The sequence below is a fragment of the Crocuta crocuta genome, unplaced genomic scaffold (genome assembly GCF_008692635.1).
Source record: "Crocuta crocuta isolate KB4526 unplaced genomic scaffold, BGI_CrCroc_1.0 scaffold289, whole genome shotgun sequence".
Classification (NCBI taxonomy): Eukaryota; Metazoa; Chordata; class Mammalia; order Carnivora; family Hyaenidae; genus Crocuta; species Crocuta crocuta.
In genome coordinates, this window is record NW_027533264.1 from 1,191,433 (window position 1) to 1,207,961 (window position 16,529).

The window sequence follows — 16,529 nt, forward strand, 5'->3', positions numbered from 1 at the left end:
GGGGCTGAGAGGTATCAGGGCACTGGGCATCCGAGGGTGAGAAGAAGGTCAACTTGTCAAAACTCCAATTTTTTATTTAAACCTCTGCCTCGAGTTGGTCCTTTCCATAAGATGAAGACAGAGTCTGCCACAGGGCAAGGTACGCTGCCCCTATAGTGACCTATATGTCCACCACCACTTGGTGCACCGACCCCACAGTTTCCTTCAAAAGACTGAGTGTCCAAGGCCAAAGCCACATCTGACTCACCTTCCTTATCAAGCATCTAGCACGGGGCCTGACACAGGCTGGAATGAGTCAATGAATGAGATTCCCTAATATTTAAATATTTTAGAGCAGAGCAAAGAGAGGAGCGAAATAGAAGGCCTGGTGCACAGTGTCTGCTAATTAACCAGTCAGAAGCAGAGGAGACAGTGAAAAGGAAATCATCTCAATGAAAGGAGAAGAGAAGGGAAAGTAAACACGAAGATGAAAGGCACTGTTCTGTTCTATTCTGGAAGGAGTGAGAGCACAAAAAACAAGGAGAGCAAGGTTCTGATAGTAAAAGGAATGTCCCACCTGGAGTGTCCATGATATTGAAGAGGTAAGATTTTCCTTTGGTATCTGGCAAGACCACCGTCACTGGAGTGCTTTTGATGCCAACACCTCTCTGAAATCACGAGGAAGAGAGGTCACCGGGATTTCTTCGTATGCAAGAGGGGTTCCTTCTGCTCCAGAGCTTTGCTGGTTGCTAATAAGTTACACTGATGTCTCTCCTTGAGTGTGATTTTTATTTAGGCCTCTAATCAGAATGACCCTGAAGATGAACTATCTTCGTGTTGAACATTATTTTGGCAAGGATTTGGTTCAAATACAAAAAAATTAAAAATAGGCATGCATATTTTAAGCACCCCAGTCTTGATCTCGACTCAGGTCATGACCTCACAGTTTGTGCGTTTGAGGCCCATGTGAGGCTCTGCGCTGACAGAACCGCTTGGGTTCCTGTCTCTATCTCTGTCTCTCCCCCTTCCCCCATTTTCTGTTATTTGGTTTCTCTCTCAAAATAAACTTAAAAAAAAAGAACAAGAATTAAATCTTTTTTTTTTTTAATATTTTTATTTATTTCTAGGGGGGAGAGAGAGAGAGAGAGAGAGACAGCGTGAGCAGGGGAGGGTCAGAGAGAGAGGGAGACACAGACTATGAAATAGGCTCCAGGCTCTGAGCTGGCAGTCAGCATAGAGCCTGACGCAGCGCTCAAACCCACGAACCGCGAGATCATGACCTAAGCGAAAGTCGGACACTTAACCGACTAAGCCACCTAGGCGCCCCGAATTAAATCTTCAAAAAAAATTTTTTTTAACATTTATTCATTTTTGAGAGACAGAGTGTAAGCGGGGAAGAGGCAGAGAGAGAGGGAGACAAAGATCTGAAGCAGGCTCCAGGCTCCAAGCTGTCAGCAGAGCCCAACACGGGGCTTGAACTCAAGAACCATGAGATCATGACCTGAGCTGAAGTTGGACACTTAACTGACTGAGCCACCCAGGTACCTTTAAATCTTAACAGAGAATCCAGCTTACTACGATCTGATTTATATACACTGTTAACAAAAATAATAACTAAAGCATTACATAAGTAAAAAGAAACATCCTGCCGCATTTTAGGGTTTTAAAAAAATCAGACCCTCGCTGCCCCCATGCCACATGTGTAAAAGCCTGTGACAAAGAGGCGGGGAGGTGGGCAAAAAAAGAAGTTCTGAAGTTTAATCTTGACTGCAGCCACCCTGAAGGAGCTGGAGTCACGGGTGCTGCCAATCCGGAGCAGTTTCTTCAAGAGAACCAAAGTGAATGGCAGAGCTGGGAATCCTGGGGGAGGGGTTGTAACTGTTGAAAGGAGGAAGAGCAAGGTTACTGTCATTTCTGTGGTGCCTTTTCCAAAGGGTATTTGAAATATCTCAGCAAAAAATACTTGAAGAAAGTGGGGCGCCAGGGTGGCTCAGTTGGCTGAGCGTCGGACTTCAGCTCAGGTCAGGGTCTCTCAGTTTGTGGGTTTGAGCCCCACATCCAGCTCGTTGATGTTGGCACAGAGCCCGTTTCAGATCCTCTGCCTTCCTCTCTCTGCCGCTCCCCAGCTTGTGCTCTCATGCACACTCTCTCAAAAGTAAACAGTAAACAAATTTTTTTTAATTCGAAGAATAATCTATGTGATTGTGTGTAGTTACTCACAGGAAAGAGAGTTATGAACTGTGTTACTTCTGGATCAACCAGGATTAAAAAGAGGAAGATTAAAATGCGTTTATCTGGAATATTTTCTTTAAGTTTGTGAATAAAGCTTGGGAATCAAAAAAATATATATGTTATAACAAGAAACAAATATTTAAAAAGCTCTAGTCATACGTGTTAAAAAAATAACACAAGCTAACATCTGTTAATTACCTATCATAAACCTGCACTGTTCAAAGTTCCTTTAGTAAACCACACTTAGTCACTTGAGCTCTCCATGTGGTCATTTAAGAAAGAGAAACCAAAATAAAGGAGAGGAAGGAGAGGGGTCAGAGAGCAGAGGAAAGATCCAGACAGAAAAAAGAAAGAACTACCAGCTGGAATGGGAAAGCCAGCAATGTATACTCGCTGCTTTACACAGACTGGAAGCATAAACACAGAGGTACCCACTCTCAACGGGAAGCCACTCCTAGAAAGACACCATCATATGGACAGAATTTTCTTAAGGATTTTGAGGATGATGTCATTTACAATATCCCATTGCGTTTCTATAGAACTTATTGTAGAGATGTAGGTATCACCTCTTAGGATTTGCCCTACTAGGCCAAATTAAAAGTAAGGGTCGGAAGGTCCCCCCACCGACCCTAAAGCCTGCCTGTCCAGCTCTTTTTCAAGTAATAGATCAGGAGATGACTGACTGGGAGAAGCAGTAAGATGAAGAGGTGTGAGGTGGGAGTGAGAGAAACGGTACAGTACAGAGCTGAGAGTCAGCATAAAGGCTCCCCCGCAGAACTCCTGAAGGGTGTGGGGTGGGCACCATCTGATTTCCCCAGGAACACTTACCTCCTGCTCTGTGAAGAGGATGTCAGTGTAGCACAGCTGAAAACAAACGAAGCACCGTTACCACCTGACTTCAGACTCCTCTCCCACCCAAGCCATCCATCACTTTCCCCTACCAGCTCCCAACTCAAGGATGCACCAGAAGGATGCATGGAAGACAGATGCAGATCTTACAGAAATTCCAAACAATGAGACCAGTGCCCTTTCAGATGGAAAATGCTCCTGAATGGATTTTTCTGGGGGGGTTAGGGTGGTCACCAAGGACCAGGTATGACTGGAGAGTTAAATTTTATCAAATACACTGAATTCTAAAGTGGTGAAGGGAGACACATCCGGCCCTTATGAAACTCCTCGCACGTCAAAACACTCAATCTAGCAGACACGGAACATTTATTGCACTGAGACTTGCAGCCACACTTGGCCTCGTTCACAGGCATTTAAATTTATCATGAAAACAACAAGGTCCAATTGTATTATATTTATAGAGTAGACTATTTATACTATGACAGGAAAGAACAGGCTATAAAAGTCAGGATATATCAGAACAGAGAAAAGATCCCAAGTGCAGAACAGATCATCCAAAAATACTGCAGGTTAATATTCTCTATGCTCTTGAGAAAGTTAAAATTACTTTCTTAAAGGCTATGAATAGAGATTACAATTATAAAGCAGCACTTTATAGGTGTCATTATTTATAACAAGAGTGGGAAAGTGGAAGGAAGGGGAAAGAGAGAGACACCCCTGTATATTGTGAATGGTTCATCCCAAACCCTCCACAGAATTTCTACTCACATCTTGGTCATAGCGCTTCCTGATTTCCGGGTGAGTCTGCTCTATTAAACAATCTACAAAACACGTCTGAAAGGGAAGAGGTTAAGATCTGTCAAGCACAAAGGAAAATCTACTGTACCCCCCGCCCCCCTTCAGTGTCCAATACACCACATAATTTAGGGATAAGGAGAGGAAGAGAAGAGCAAGGAGGATTATGGGACAGCAAGGGATTAACACTGAAGCCACAGGATTATTTTCAAATGAAAGATGAAATCTTTCTTGGACAAGCGTTCCCCCAGGAAATGAAAACTTATAAAATCAGAGTAAGACTCAATTGCCCTCTTCTGTCCAGATGTAGACACAAGGCTGTAAGTGGCTCAGAAACAGTCTCCGCCTGCCGCTCAGGAAAAGCTAGAATTTCGCTGAATGGATTCACATGAGGCATGGAGGTCCCCCAGAATCAGGAGGCCCAGCGTTATAGCTTCAAACCCCCAACCTGTGAATCTGAGGGCTGAAAACACGAGCGGGAACTAAGAGAAATTCTGTTCCAAGCAGCTGAAAGTTCTCTCACCTTGCCATGGTGGAGATGGCCACAGAGGGTCACATTTCTGATGAGCTCCGAGTTATCCATCAGATCCGCCAAGAAGCTGAAAGGAGAAAGGGAAAGAGAAAAGGGACTTTGGCAAAAGCTTCCAAATGGGGAGTGGTACACAGCTGTTTCAGGTATTCTGTCAGGAACAAGTCTCAGACCAACTGGAGAGCACTCAAAGGCACATGTGAATTTCTACATCCACGCGGTTCTGGCTCCGGTAACAGAAGAGACTTATCCACGAGGTGAACTGACCTCTGAAATGGGGATTTCACCAGTAAAATCATGACACTTCAAAAGCAAGCAAGAAGAAAAGCAAAACCAAATACGAGCACAGACACTGACATGGACATGGACACATACACACACACACACATACAAGGGCTGCCCGGTTTGAAATCTCCGGGTTAGATACTATACAGGTTTAATGCAAAGGGGACTTAAAATCACTGAGAGCTTCTCTTTGGAAACTGTTAACAAAACTAGTTAACAGAGCTAGTTAACAAAACTTCTAAGAAACCCCCATCTCGTTAATGACGTCGGGGAATTTGCTTGATCAAAACCAGCACTGTTTTTCTTGCAAATCACCCACGTTACTCATGGCAAGTAGCTTTCGGAGGACTTTGGCTCTTAGAAACCTCAAGCCCTTTGGGGGCGCCTGGGTGGCTCTGTCGGTTCAGTGTCTGACTCTTGGTTTTGGTTCAGGTTATGATCCCAGAGTCAGGAGATCAAGCCCTGTGTTGGGCTCCACGCTAAGGGTGGAATCTGCTTAAAATTCATTCTCTCTCTCTCTTTCCCCCTCTGCTCCTTCCCCAGCTCACGCTCTCTTTAAGATAACATAAACAAAATAACATAAATTAAAATAATAAAATAAAATAAACAGTTTAAGAAACAAAGATGGGAGATTTTTAAAAATCACCAGTGAGAACACAAGAGAACATGAAGCGAGTTTGGAAGACAATTGAAAGTTGTTTCCAAAATGGCTGAATGATGATAGGTGAGCTGACCATTCCAGAAGGGACCCTACTCTTTTGGATGTACTAGTTGCCAACATTTTTCTTTTTTAAGTTTCATTATCTAATAATGAGTCACAAGCACTACAATATAATGATGACCTTACAAATGCATTTCATCAATGAAAATATTTTCAGAAAGTCTGCTGTATGAAGAGGCTAAAGTACTCTACACACGTATCCACCTACTTGTGCCCTCCTTTTCCAAATATAGAGTTGTTTTATTCCCCAAACACTGAGCAATCTTACCAAGTCACAATAGGCTCTGGTAGTCCCAACACTGACCATTACGATACCCAGTTCTGTCTCCAAGGGTGGCTTCTAATACCAAACTAAGGGGTTGGAAGAGAAAAGGCTGAGGTCTGAATGAGAGCCAGGAGAAAAGTTAAGGTGTACTCTACATGGTCCAGCAGCCGTGTAGGCTCAAGGAAAATTCTGGCAAATTGTAGAGCAGAAGTTTTGCTTTTATGATTCACTGGCTACTTCAACCACAGACTTACCTCCTACCTCCACAGAAAAATGAACCCACGCTATTCGTGCAGAAAGGCCGAGAAACTTTGTAACTTACTCCATTTCATACACCGTGACAGGCAATGTCTGCTCCATCAGAGTGAATTTCTTGGTTTTCACTGGCTTAATTATAGGTTCTAGAGAGGGGAAACAAAAGTTGTGACATTCAGGGTGGCATAAAACATAAAAATACAGAGCCCCATTTAAGTAGACCGAGCTTTCAGAATGCAGTATACGTGACATCAATTTATGTTATTCTCAAGGATTGTTCATATGTTGACAAGTTTGGGAATGCAGTATGGCACAAGACAGTGAAGGCTCTCGAACTGTGGACTGAGGAGGGGTTTGGACTTCATTTTGTGGAAGGAAGGAAGAGGACTAGATATAGGCTGAGGTCAATGTCAGTTCAAAATCTCTCCTTGCATTTATGAAATCCAATCACTTCCCAGAAGATCAATGAAAATGATTAAAGAAGTGGAAGACCAGCACTGTGAGGACTGGTTAAAGGAGTTGGGATTCTTTGGATGGAAAAACAGCTCACACCAGACAAAGAACTTAAAATAGAGTCTATGCACCTAAACCAAAATTCAGTAAATAAAGAAGTGATTCTTATTTGCTTAGTAACAACTACAAGTTGTACTGCATATTAAAAGAGTTAGACAAATCTCAATCTGGAAGCAATACCTGAACGTAGTAAAGAAAAACGAATGAATCCACTCACCGAACTTTTCACATAGCCACCAGCTACGAACGGATCTCCTGATTTCACCCCCCATCCCCCGGTGCCTGCTTACTCACCGGTGAGGGGCTGGGTGTCTTCCTCCTGCACGATGGTCTCCACCTCAGGCCCATACACCTCCTCAGCTGTGGGGTAGTACTTCTTGTCCTCGTGCAGCACCACCTCCATCCCAGGGTGGTCCTCATCGTGATCCCCAACATCGTCGTCGTCATCGTCATCATCCATCTAAGAGCAAGAGAGGGGAGGAAGTCGTGAGAGGCACACACCTTTCCTTCTCGGTGACTGTCTCCATCATGGTGAGTCAAGAGCAATGACTTCACAGGCTTGACAGCTTCTTATTTTGAGTTCAGTGCAGAGAGTCTTTGGGGCAGGCTCTACTCTCACGGGATCCTTCCCAAAGACAAGTCTGTGAGCCACAGCTACGGATGGCTCTTCTGCTTCAAGCTAGTCCCTGCCTACCTGTGGGTCACAAATGCATGGAGACTGGAAAAAACAAATCACTTATCATAACACATCCTTTTAAGGGAAAAAAAAATCACTTCCTTCAAGGGCAGAAGTCAGAAATAAGAGGTAGAAGCGGGAAACAAGTCCATACCTTAAAATTTTTCACTTATATTCACAGAGCTGGTATTGAAAAATACCTTTGTAACAGGTGTTGGTGAGGGTATGGAGGCACTGGAACCCTCAGACCCTGCTGATGGGAATGTGAAGTCGTGCGGCCACTTTGGAAAACAGTGTGGTAGTTCCTCAAAATGTTAACCACATTTAACCATTATCATACGGCCCAGCAATTCTGTTAATAGATACATCCCCAAAGTAATCGAAAATCTATGTTACACAAAAAGTTATAAACACACGTTCATAGTAGCATTACATATAATGGTCAAAATGTGGAAACAATCCAAATGTCAATCAACTGATGACTGGATGAATAAAATGTGGTATATTTATACAATGGAATATTTGACAACGAAAAAATGAAATATTTACACCTGCTACAACAAAGACAAACCCTGAAAACATGCTAAGTTAAAGAAGCCAGACACAAAAGCCACATATTGTAGGATTCTGTTTATATGAAATGCCCAGAATCAGCAAATCTGTAGAGACAGAAGATAGACTGGTGGTTGCCTAGGGCTGGGAGAATTGCAGGGCAATGGTTAAGGGGCACGGGGTTTCTTTCTGGGATGATGAAAGTATTTTACAATTGTTTGTGACACATAGATAAATAATTTAAAACGGGGCGCCTGGGCGGCTCCGTCGATTGAACGTCTGGCTCGATTTTGGCTCAGGTCATGATCCCAGAGGGACTGAGCCCCGTGTCAGGCTCTGTACTGAGTGTGGAGCCTGCTTAGGGTTCTCTCTCTCCCTCCCCACCCTCTGCCTCTCCCCAGCTTGTGCGTGTGCTTTCTAAAATAAAACTTAATAAACGATTTAAAATAATTGTTTGTGATGATGGTTGCCAGCAAGAAGGAAAACCAGGAGTTCCAGGGAAGCCAACGGAAGAGGGGATTTTGAGGAGGGAGTGATCAGCCGGGTCAAATGCTGCAGACAGGTCTAGTGAGACGAGGACTGGGTCTGGGGCAGAGGCCACTAGTGACTCTGACAAGAGCAGGTTCTGTGGAACGGAAGAAGCAGAGGACAGAAATGGGTCTGATAGAAGAAGGAAGGAGAGGATTTGGAGACAAGTATCAATAACTGCTCTGAGATATGTTGCAGTGGGAAGCGGGGTGACGGGAAGGGGAGTATGGGATCAGTTACAAGAGGACTTTAAGCTGAATTATCAGCATGTCTGTATGCTGATGGGAACAATCTAGCAGAGGAAAAATACGGGACGGAGAACTGGCACAGGATGGGAAGAACTCACAAGTAGGTGAGACGGGATGGGACTGAGTTTCCAGTAGATGAAAACACAAACAGATCATCCATCAGAACAGGAGGGAAGGCATATGGCACAGAGGTAGGGAGGTGAGTGGATGCACTGGTGGGAGCCTGTTTTCCTTCACACAAATTCCAGCATGTCAACTTTTTTTTTTTTTTTACATTTATTACTGAGAGACAGAGAGAGACAGAGTGAGAACAGGGGAGGGGCAGAGAGAGAAGGAGACACAGAATCCGAAGTGGGCTCCAGGCTCTGAGCAAGCTGTCAGCACAGAGCCCAACGTGGGGCTTGAACCCGCGAACTGTGAGATCATGACGTGCGCTGAAGTTGGACACTCAATCGACTGAGCCACCGAGGCGCCCCTCAACTTCTTTCTTAAAAAGAACAAGAAACCCTCCAGTGGTGCACTGACTGGCTACCTCCTCCCACCTTTACGCTCTGCTTCTATTAACGTGGCCTGATGTTACATTAGCTCTCTGGGTAGCTGTACATACCCTACTGGTGGTGGCTCTAAAACAGCTATTAAGCCAGTTCCCTCCGGCCCCATACTGCTGACTGCTTTTTGAATCTAATTGTAGGATTTTATGTAATAATTTCCAACTACCTGTAATTAATTCTAGCTGGGTGTCCTGTTGGAAGCTCAAACTTGACAAGTCTAAAATTAAACTATACAAGCGCCTTTTTCTTATTTCTCAGTGTTCTGCCCGTCATCTCACTGCCCCCAATTTCTCCGCCCCCTCCAACTTCACACCTGTGCACCCTTCCACTGTGATGAGCTCCTGGCTAATCCTGACCCTCCCTTCACTAAAGGAAGGGTCCCAACATCATGCTTTGATCATATCACCCCTTTCTCCCAGTTCTCCACTCAAGGCCTTCCAGAGTCTGGTCCCTCCTCCTCTGTGCTTCACGCCTGCGGCCGTCCTCCAAGGACTGTGCTGTGGCAACTGGGAGAGAAATCATTTCCTCCTAACATGCAACCTCTGGGCCCCTGCTCATTGCACTCTTGCCTAGAATGTTCTTCCTTCTTTCCTGCCTCCATTATCAAAATCTTACACATCTCATTACTGTTACATCAAAACAAAAACTTTTTTTAAAAATCTGTGCATCCCGTGTGGACCAGAAGGTTGGAAGGAGGATGGACTAGGGCAGGCAGGCTGAGGAGCGATCTGACCGCACTTTGTGAAAACCCCTGAACTAAGTGTACCTGACCCTGAGACCTGCAACTCTGCTTTGGGGAATATAACCCAAAGGCATGTTCACGTGGTACAGACAGGGACATATCTGAGGATACCCCGCAGCTTTATTTGTGGTGAGGGAAGCAACTCCCACCAAGGATTACTGAGCAGCAATCAGACCCGACGGACACACGGCACCAGAGGATGGATCCAAAAGCACATCACTCACCACAGTGCCGGGTGGCAGAAGTGAAAAGCAGGATGACACAGGTTACCTAACGATGCCACTGGCGGTACCTACGTTAACAATGCAACCACTCACATTTTATAATCATACAAACAGAAAGCCACGTGCACGTTCTAGAATGATTACTATGGTAACAGGTACGAGAAAGAGATAAAAAGGAGTAAGTTAATTAAACAAGAGGAGAGCCCTGCACAAGCGACAGGACCAAAAAGCATGAACCAGAGTAGGAGGAACTCAACACTCGCGACTGAGGGGAGAACATTCACACTTCGCCGAAGCGATCCCGTCTTTTCTTTAAAGTACTTCTTTGTTAGCAGAGTTAGTGAAATAGAATTCACATTCCACACAATTCACCCATTTTAAATGCACATTGGTGGTTTTTAATATATTCAGAGCTGTGCAACCACCACCCCACAAAGGATGTTAGTTTTTTGTTACCCCCGAAAGAAATCCTGTACCCTTTGGTCATCACTCCCCGATTCCATGGCCCCAACTGAAGGCAACCACTAACCACTCCATTTTCTATCCCTACAGATGCCTACCTGGTGGTCTTTGGCTCCACTTTGAACGTCACTTCCTCAGATACCTTTCTTGGTCATCCGGGCCAGAAATTGATCCCTCCTTATAAACTATTACTAAGGTACTAAGATAAAATTATTTAAATGGCACTCATCCCTCCCTGCTCCATGCTATACATATTTTCGTACTTCATCTCTCCTGGTGGACAGTAGGTTCCTGGAGGGCAGAGACAGTGCCTTGGCTCTCCCTGTATCCTGATCTCCCGCATATAGTCAGTGATTATAAATACTTAGTGAATGAATTCCTGTGTTTATTTAGCTCAGTATTCAAGTTTGTTGAGATCACTTTGAATTAAGAGTCTGCTATCCAGTGTGTTAGCCTAAGTCATATGTGAATTTTATAAACCTCCCTCGTCTATTTTTAACTAAGTCATTGATAAATAGGTTGAAAAGGATGAGACCAAGCGTGGATGCCTGGGGCATGTCACCTCTGGTGGTGATCCATTAATCGACAGTCTTTGGGTCCCACTGTTTCATCAGCTGTCACCTCTCCTAACTGTATTATATATAACCCAGCCCATATTCTTTGCACAAGGCAATCATGAGTTACAATGACTGCCTTATAAAGAGTGAAATAAAATAAGGACTAAGAAGACTTCCTATCTATTTGATCTGAATGAGAATATATTCACAAATTGCTTACAAAATGAAAACTATCTCTTTAAAATATTTTTAAAAACAAAAACTTGGATGGAGCCCCTGGGTGACTCGATTGAGCATCTGGCTCTTGATTTCAGCTCAGGTCATGGTCCCAAGGTCATGGGATTGAGCCCCGTGTCAGGCTCTGTGCTAAGGGTGGAACCTGCTTGGAATTCTTTCTCTCTCTCTCTCTCAAAATAAACACTTAAAAAAGAAAGAAAAAAAAAAACCTTGGCTTATAAAAAAATAAAAAACTTAAAAATGCCTTGTCCAAATCAAGATACATAATACCCACAGCATACCCCGATCCATATCTCAAGTTAGTAATCGTATCAAGAAAATCATTTTTATAAAACTCATAGGAGCTTCCTAAAAGTTCAACAATTGTTTGTTTTAAAATTCCATCATTTTTACCACGGATACACATCACACTTACTAACTGGTAGTTTCTGAAACGCAGTGCCTTACTTGCATCTTTGAAAAGTAGAAAAGTTGCCGGATTCACTTTCTAGCACCTCAGCCATTCCTCAGTTCTTTAAAGAGGACAACAAAAGCTCTTGGCTTACCTCTGCCAGGTGTCCTCTACCACCCCAACCCCAGAAATAATGCATCTGGGCCTGGAGACTTGAACAGAGCTAAGGCTGCAAGATGCTCTCTTTTCACCTCATTTAGACGCCTTCAATTTTCTTCTTCCAGTGTTTTAGTACCATCACATCTCCACTGATAAGCGGTGGTCCTATCCACTTCCTGTTCATCTTGTCCTGAACATTGCCAAAACCTAAAAGCCACCTCTGATGTCTTTTGCAAGCCTCAGACCATTCTGGACTTTATCCTCCATACTATCCTCTCTGAAGGGAGTCACAGGAATCTGTACTTTCCCCTTTCTATTGCTTTTACTAATCTTTCAAAACTTAAGCTCATGAGGAAGTTCCCCGTGCAGCTGCACTTGGAAAAACTGACTACTACCTAATAATACTAATACTAAGGGTCAATAATACAATACTAAGTATTCCTAATAATACAATACTAAGTTGGTATTACTCAGGTAATGAACTTCAAAAAGAACTTCAGATAAATCAAAGAAGAGCTACTACCAGATGAACTAGAGCTCAGATTATGAAACCACCCCACCAATAAACTACCTCATATTCCTTTTTGGAACCTCAGTAGTTAAGCTTTCTTAGGGGCAGCACTCGGCCCTGATAAGTCATATTTTGAAAACAAGCAATGTGAGGGTGCCTGGGTGGCTCAGGTGGTTAAACATCTGACTCTTGATCTCAGCTCAGGTCATGATCTCACAGTATCATGGGTTTGAGCCCCGCACTGGGCTCTGCGGAGCCTGCTGGCTCCCACTCTGTCTCTCTTAGAATATATAAACATAAAATAATTATTTTTTAAAAAAAGGAGCAATGTGAGAGATGTACACAGGATATTATGGGATCACAGAGGATCCAGTATTTTTTTTCTTTTAAGAGAAAGATGAAAATAGCAATAAATTTGTTTTACCTCATCAAGATCTTTGGTCTCTCTGCCCAATTCATCATCATCTTCATCAGAATCAAGCTCTGGTCCAATGTAATTCCCAAACTCGTCATATAAGTCAGTATCCATGATGCTAAAATTCAAGGAAAAGAGGAGTTAGAGTCTGGCAAGGTAGCCAAGGCCTCCCCAACACGACCCCTTATTTCTAACCCTACGGTTGACCATATCCCTTCCAACATTTCCTCTCTAGTTACACCAGCCCACTGACTGGTCCTCCCAAAGCCCTGGACTTCCCCTCCTCGCTCTTCCATTTGCTCTTCCTGTTTTCGTTCTCTTCTCCTACTCTTGTAATACTAAAAAGATTTCAACTTGAAAATAATTTAATACCAGGGGCGCCTGGGTGGCTCAGTCAGTTAAGCGTCCGACTTCGGCTCAGGTCATGATCTCATGGTTTGTGGGTTCAAGCCCTGCATCAGGCTCTGTGCTGACTGCCAGCTCAGAGGCTGGAGCCTGTTACAGATTCTGTATCTCCCTCCCTCTCTGACCCTCTCCTGCTCACACTCTCTCTCTCTCAGAAATAAATAAAACATTAAAAAAGAAAGAAAGAAAATAATTTAATACCAGAAAGTTGCAAAAGTAGCACAAATATTTTTTTTCCCCTAAATTACTTGAGAAGAAGTTGCTGATACAGTGCCTACTCGTCCCCAAACACTCGAGTGTAGGAGTTTAGCAAACTATGCCCTGTGGCCAATCTGGCCTGCTGCTGGTTTTCATACAGTCCCCAAGCTAAAAATGCCTTTTTTTTTAAGCTGAAAAAAAAAATCAAAAGAATATTTCATGGTATGTGCAAATTAATTACATAAAATTCAAATTTCAGTGTCTATAAAAAACAGCTTTATTAGAACACAGCCATGCTCATTCATTTATAATGTCTGTGGTTGCTTTTATACTGTTAACAGCAAAGTTGAGCAGTTGCAACTGAGACCATATGGCCCACACAGCCTATAATGTTTACTATCTGACTCTTGATAGAAAAAGTTTTCCAACCTTTGCCTTAGTGTGTGATTCCTACAAACAAGGACATTTTCCTCTGTAACCAAAATACAACAATCAAAATCAGAAAATTAATAGTGACACATTGCTACCACCTAATCCAAAGACTTCCATTCAACGTTCACAAATTGTTTTTTTTAAGTTTGTTTGCTTATTTATTTATTTAGAGCGATCACAAGCAGGGGAGGGGCAGAAAGAGAGGGAGAGTGAGAATTCCAAGCAGGCTCTGCATTGCCAGTGTAGAGCCCATGCAGGGCTCAAACCCACAAACCGCGAGATCATGACATGAGCCGAAACCAACAGTAGGATGCTTAACCTGACTGAGCCCCCCAGGCGCCCCCACAAACTGTTCTAATAACGTCCTGCACAGCAAAAAAGCGAACCCAGGATCCCATGTTTGCACTCAACGGCCATGTGCTTAGTCTCTTTCACTTGGGAACAGCTCTCTAGTCTCCCCTTGACTTTTATGACTCTATACTTTTGAAGGTTACAGACTACTGATTTTTGTAAAATGTCCCTTACTTTAGGTTTGTCTGATGTTTCCTCAGGACTAGATTCAGGTTTTGCATTTTGGGCAGGAATATCTCAGTAGTTATGCAGTGTTCCTTTCAGTGCAGCTCTTTTCAGGTGGTATGTGATTTTAATTTGTCCCATTAGTGGTTAATTTAATGTTAATTTAATCACTCAATTATGGTGATATCCCCCAGGCTTTTCTAACGTAAAGTTACTAGATTTCTCGTTGTAATCAATAAGTATTTTGTGGGTTTTCTCTACTTCAACTGCTGATATTCTATTCAAAGGAACAATTCAAATGTCACCTCCTTCCAGCTTTTCTAAATTCTCAATTTCTCACTCCTCTACATTGCTCTAGCCTTTTGTACATTAATCAGCATCTAATTCTTGAATTGTCATTAACTACTAATTAACCTCTCCAACAAGCCTACAGTTTATAAATAATAAACAACTGACCAGAGGTGGGTTAAGGGTTAAAAGAACTGAAAGACCTAGATTTGAATCCTAACTTTGTCACTTAATAACTATGTACCTTCAAGTAAGCTACTGCACTTCTCCAAATCTATTTCTTCAACTGGAAAATAGAGTGAGTAATCCCCACTGCCTAAAAAGGTATGAGACTTAGGGGAGCCTGGGTGGCTCAGTCAGTTGAGCATCTAACTCTTGATTCTGGCTCAGGTCATGATCCCAGGGTTGTGGAATCAAGTCCTGTGTTGGGCTTCATGCTGAGCGTGAGCCTCCTTGGGAATGATTCTCTCTCTCTCAAGCTCTCAAAAAAAAAAAAAAGTATGAGACTTAAAATAATCTGTGTAAACAATGTACCACAGTCCCAGGCTCAAAAAATGTTAGCAAGCATTTAATTTTGGCCATTCTTTTTTATTTTAATGTTTATTTTCGAGAGAGAGAGAGAGAGAAAGACACAGCANAAAAAAAAAAAAGTATGAGACTTAAACAAACTAGTCTGTGTAAACAACGTACCACAGTCCCAGGCTCAAAAAATGTTAGCAAGCACTTAATTTTGGCCATTCTTTTTTATTTTAATGTTTATTTTCGAGAGAGAGAGAGAGAGAGACACAGCATCTGAAGCAGGCTCCAGGCTCTGAGCTAGCTGTCAGCACAGAGCCCGAGGCAGCGCTCAAACCCACAAACCATGGGATCAGGACCTGAGCCTAAGTCGGATACTCAACTGACAGCAACCCAGGCGGCACTGGCCATTCTTGAATACAGAAACCTGTATTCCTTATGCCTAGCCGCAATGTCCAAGATAGCACCTAGCATAAGTAGGAAGTAGATAAATGTTTCGAATATTTAATTCTGAGATAGTGATATTTATCAAGTACAGGCCTAGCTCTAAAACTTGTAACTAAATGTAAATTACTATAGTAACTTTCATACTCATATAGAGATTCTTTCTACTTCCAAAGAGCTATCACATCTGTGCTCATTTCATTCTCCCAAGATCCATGAAATGATCGCACACATTTTTATCAAAGGCTGCCAATGCAACAAACCAAGCTGATATCTGCTCCAGGGTCACTGCACTTACTCTTTTCTGAAACGCTCTTCCCTAGGATATTATACTGACAATGTCACTCTAAAAAAGTCCTCCCTGGGTAGCTTAGTAGGTTTAGTGTCTGCTCTTGATTTCGGTTCAAGTCACTATCTCACAATTTACGAGATCAGGGCCCCTCATCCGGCTCTGTGCTGGCAGCAGGTAGCCTGCTTAGGCTCTCTCTCCCTCTCTGCCCCTCCCCCGCTCTCTTTCTCTCAAAATAAACAAATGTTTAAAAAAAAAAGTCCCACACACATTCTCCAACCCCCAACTTTCACTGTTTTATTATTTTTAGCACTAGTCCCTCCTTCACATATATCTGTCCACGTCATTTTCACTATCATCCCCTCAACTATAATTTAAGCAAAGCCGTTTGTTTCACACTTAGCACTGTGTTGGCACCAAACAAGACCACGGCAAGTATCTGCTGAATGAATGAATGCCTCCTGCAAGGTACAGAGAAGACGGCTGACTTGCCCACAGTGGCACAAAACTAGTGACCAAACCTCACTGCAGCGTCCCGCTATAAAGCAGCCTCTCAAAAGAAATACAGAACAAGGACGGAGTTAGTCGGTAGAGAAGAGGTGAAGAAGGCAGAGACAGAAGAGGGAGTGAAATGGGACTGGACAGTAAGACGACGACGTCTGCCCAGGGAAGGAATTGTATGGACGGTCGACAGGGAGGGAAGCCCGGAATCGACGTGCGGGCTTGGGGAGGAATGGCGGGGTGGGGGTGGGGGAGACTTTCTTT

The 16,529-nt window shown here is 43.2% G+C and overlaps 1 protein-coding gene and 1 long non-coding RNA gene across 3 annotated transcripts in view; one reads left to right on the forward strand and one right to left on the reverse strand.

The window, feature by feature from the left end:
• The window catches only part of EFTUD2 (elongation factor Tu GTP binding domain containing 2), a 40,239-nt gene that overhangs the window by 23,488 nt on the left and 222 nt on the right, over nucleotides 1-16,529 (reverse strand). For both annotated transcript variants that reach the window (XM_077747705.1, XM_077747706.1), the window contains exons 2-8: nucleotides 12,686-12,794; nucleotides 6,718-6,883; nucleotides 5,978-6,056; nucleotides 4,379-4,454; nucleotides 3,829-3,894; nucleotides 3,040-3,075; nucleotides 557-647 (exon numbers count right to left, since the gene is read on the reverse strand). In XM_077747705.1, the coding sequence (XP_077603831.1) occupies nucleotides 557-647; nucleotides 3,040-3,075; nucleotides 3,829-3,894; nucleotides 4,379-4,454; nucleotides 5,978-6,056; nucleotides 6,718-6,883; nucleotides 12,686-12,790 (619 nt within the window). In that variant the 5' untranslated portion in view covers nucleotides 12,791-12,794. The remainder of the gene's footprint in view (nucleotides 1-556; nucleotides 648-3,039; nucleotides 3,076-3,828; nucleotides 3,895-4,378; nucleotides 4,455-5,977; nucleotides 6,057-6,717; nucleotides 6,884-12,685; nucleotides 12,795-16,529) is intronic.
• Nucleotides 10,122-16,453, forward strand: LOC144217933 (uncharacterized). Its single transcript, XR_013330997.1, has 3 exons — nucleotides 10,122-10,261; nucleotides 10,497-10,602; nucleotides 16,168-16,453. It is a non-coding gene; the product is annotated as an uncharacterized LOC144217933 (long non-coding RNA).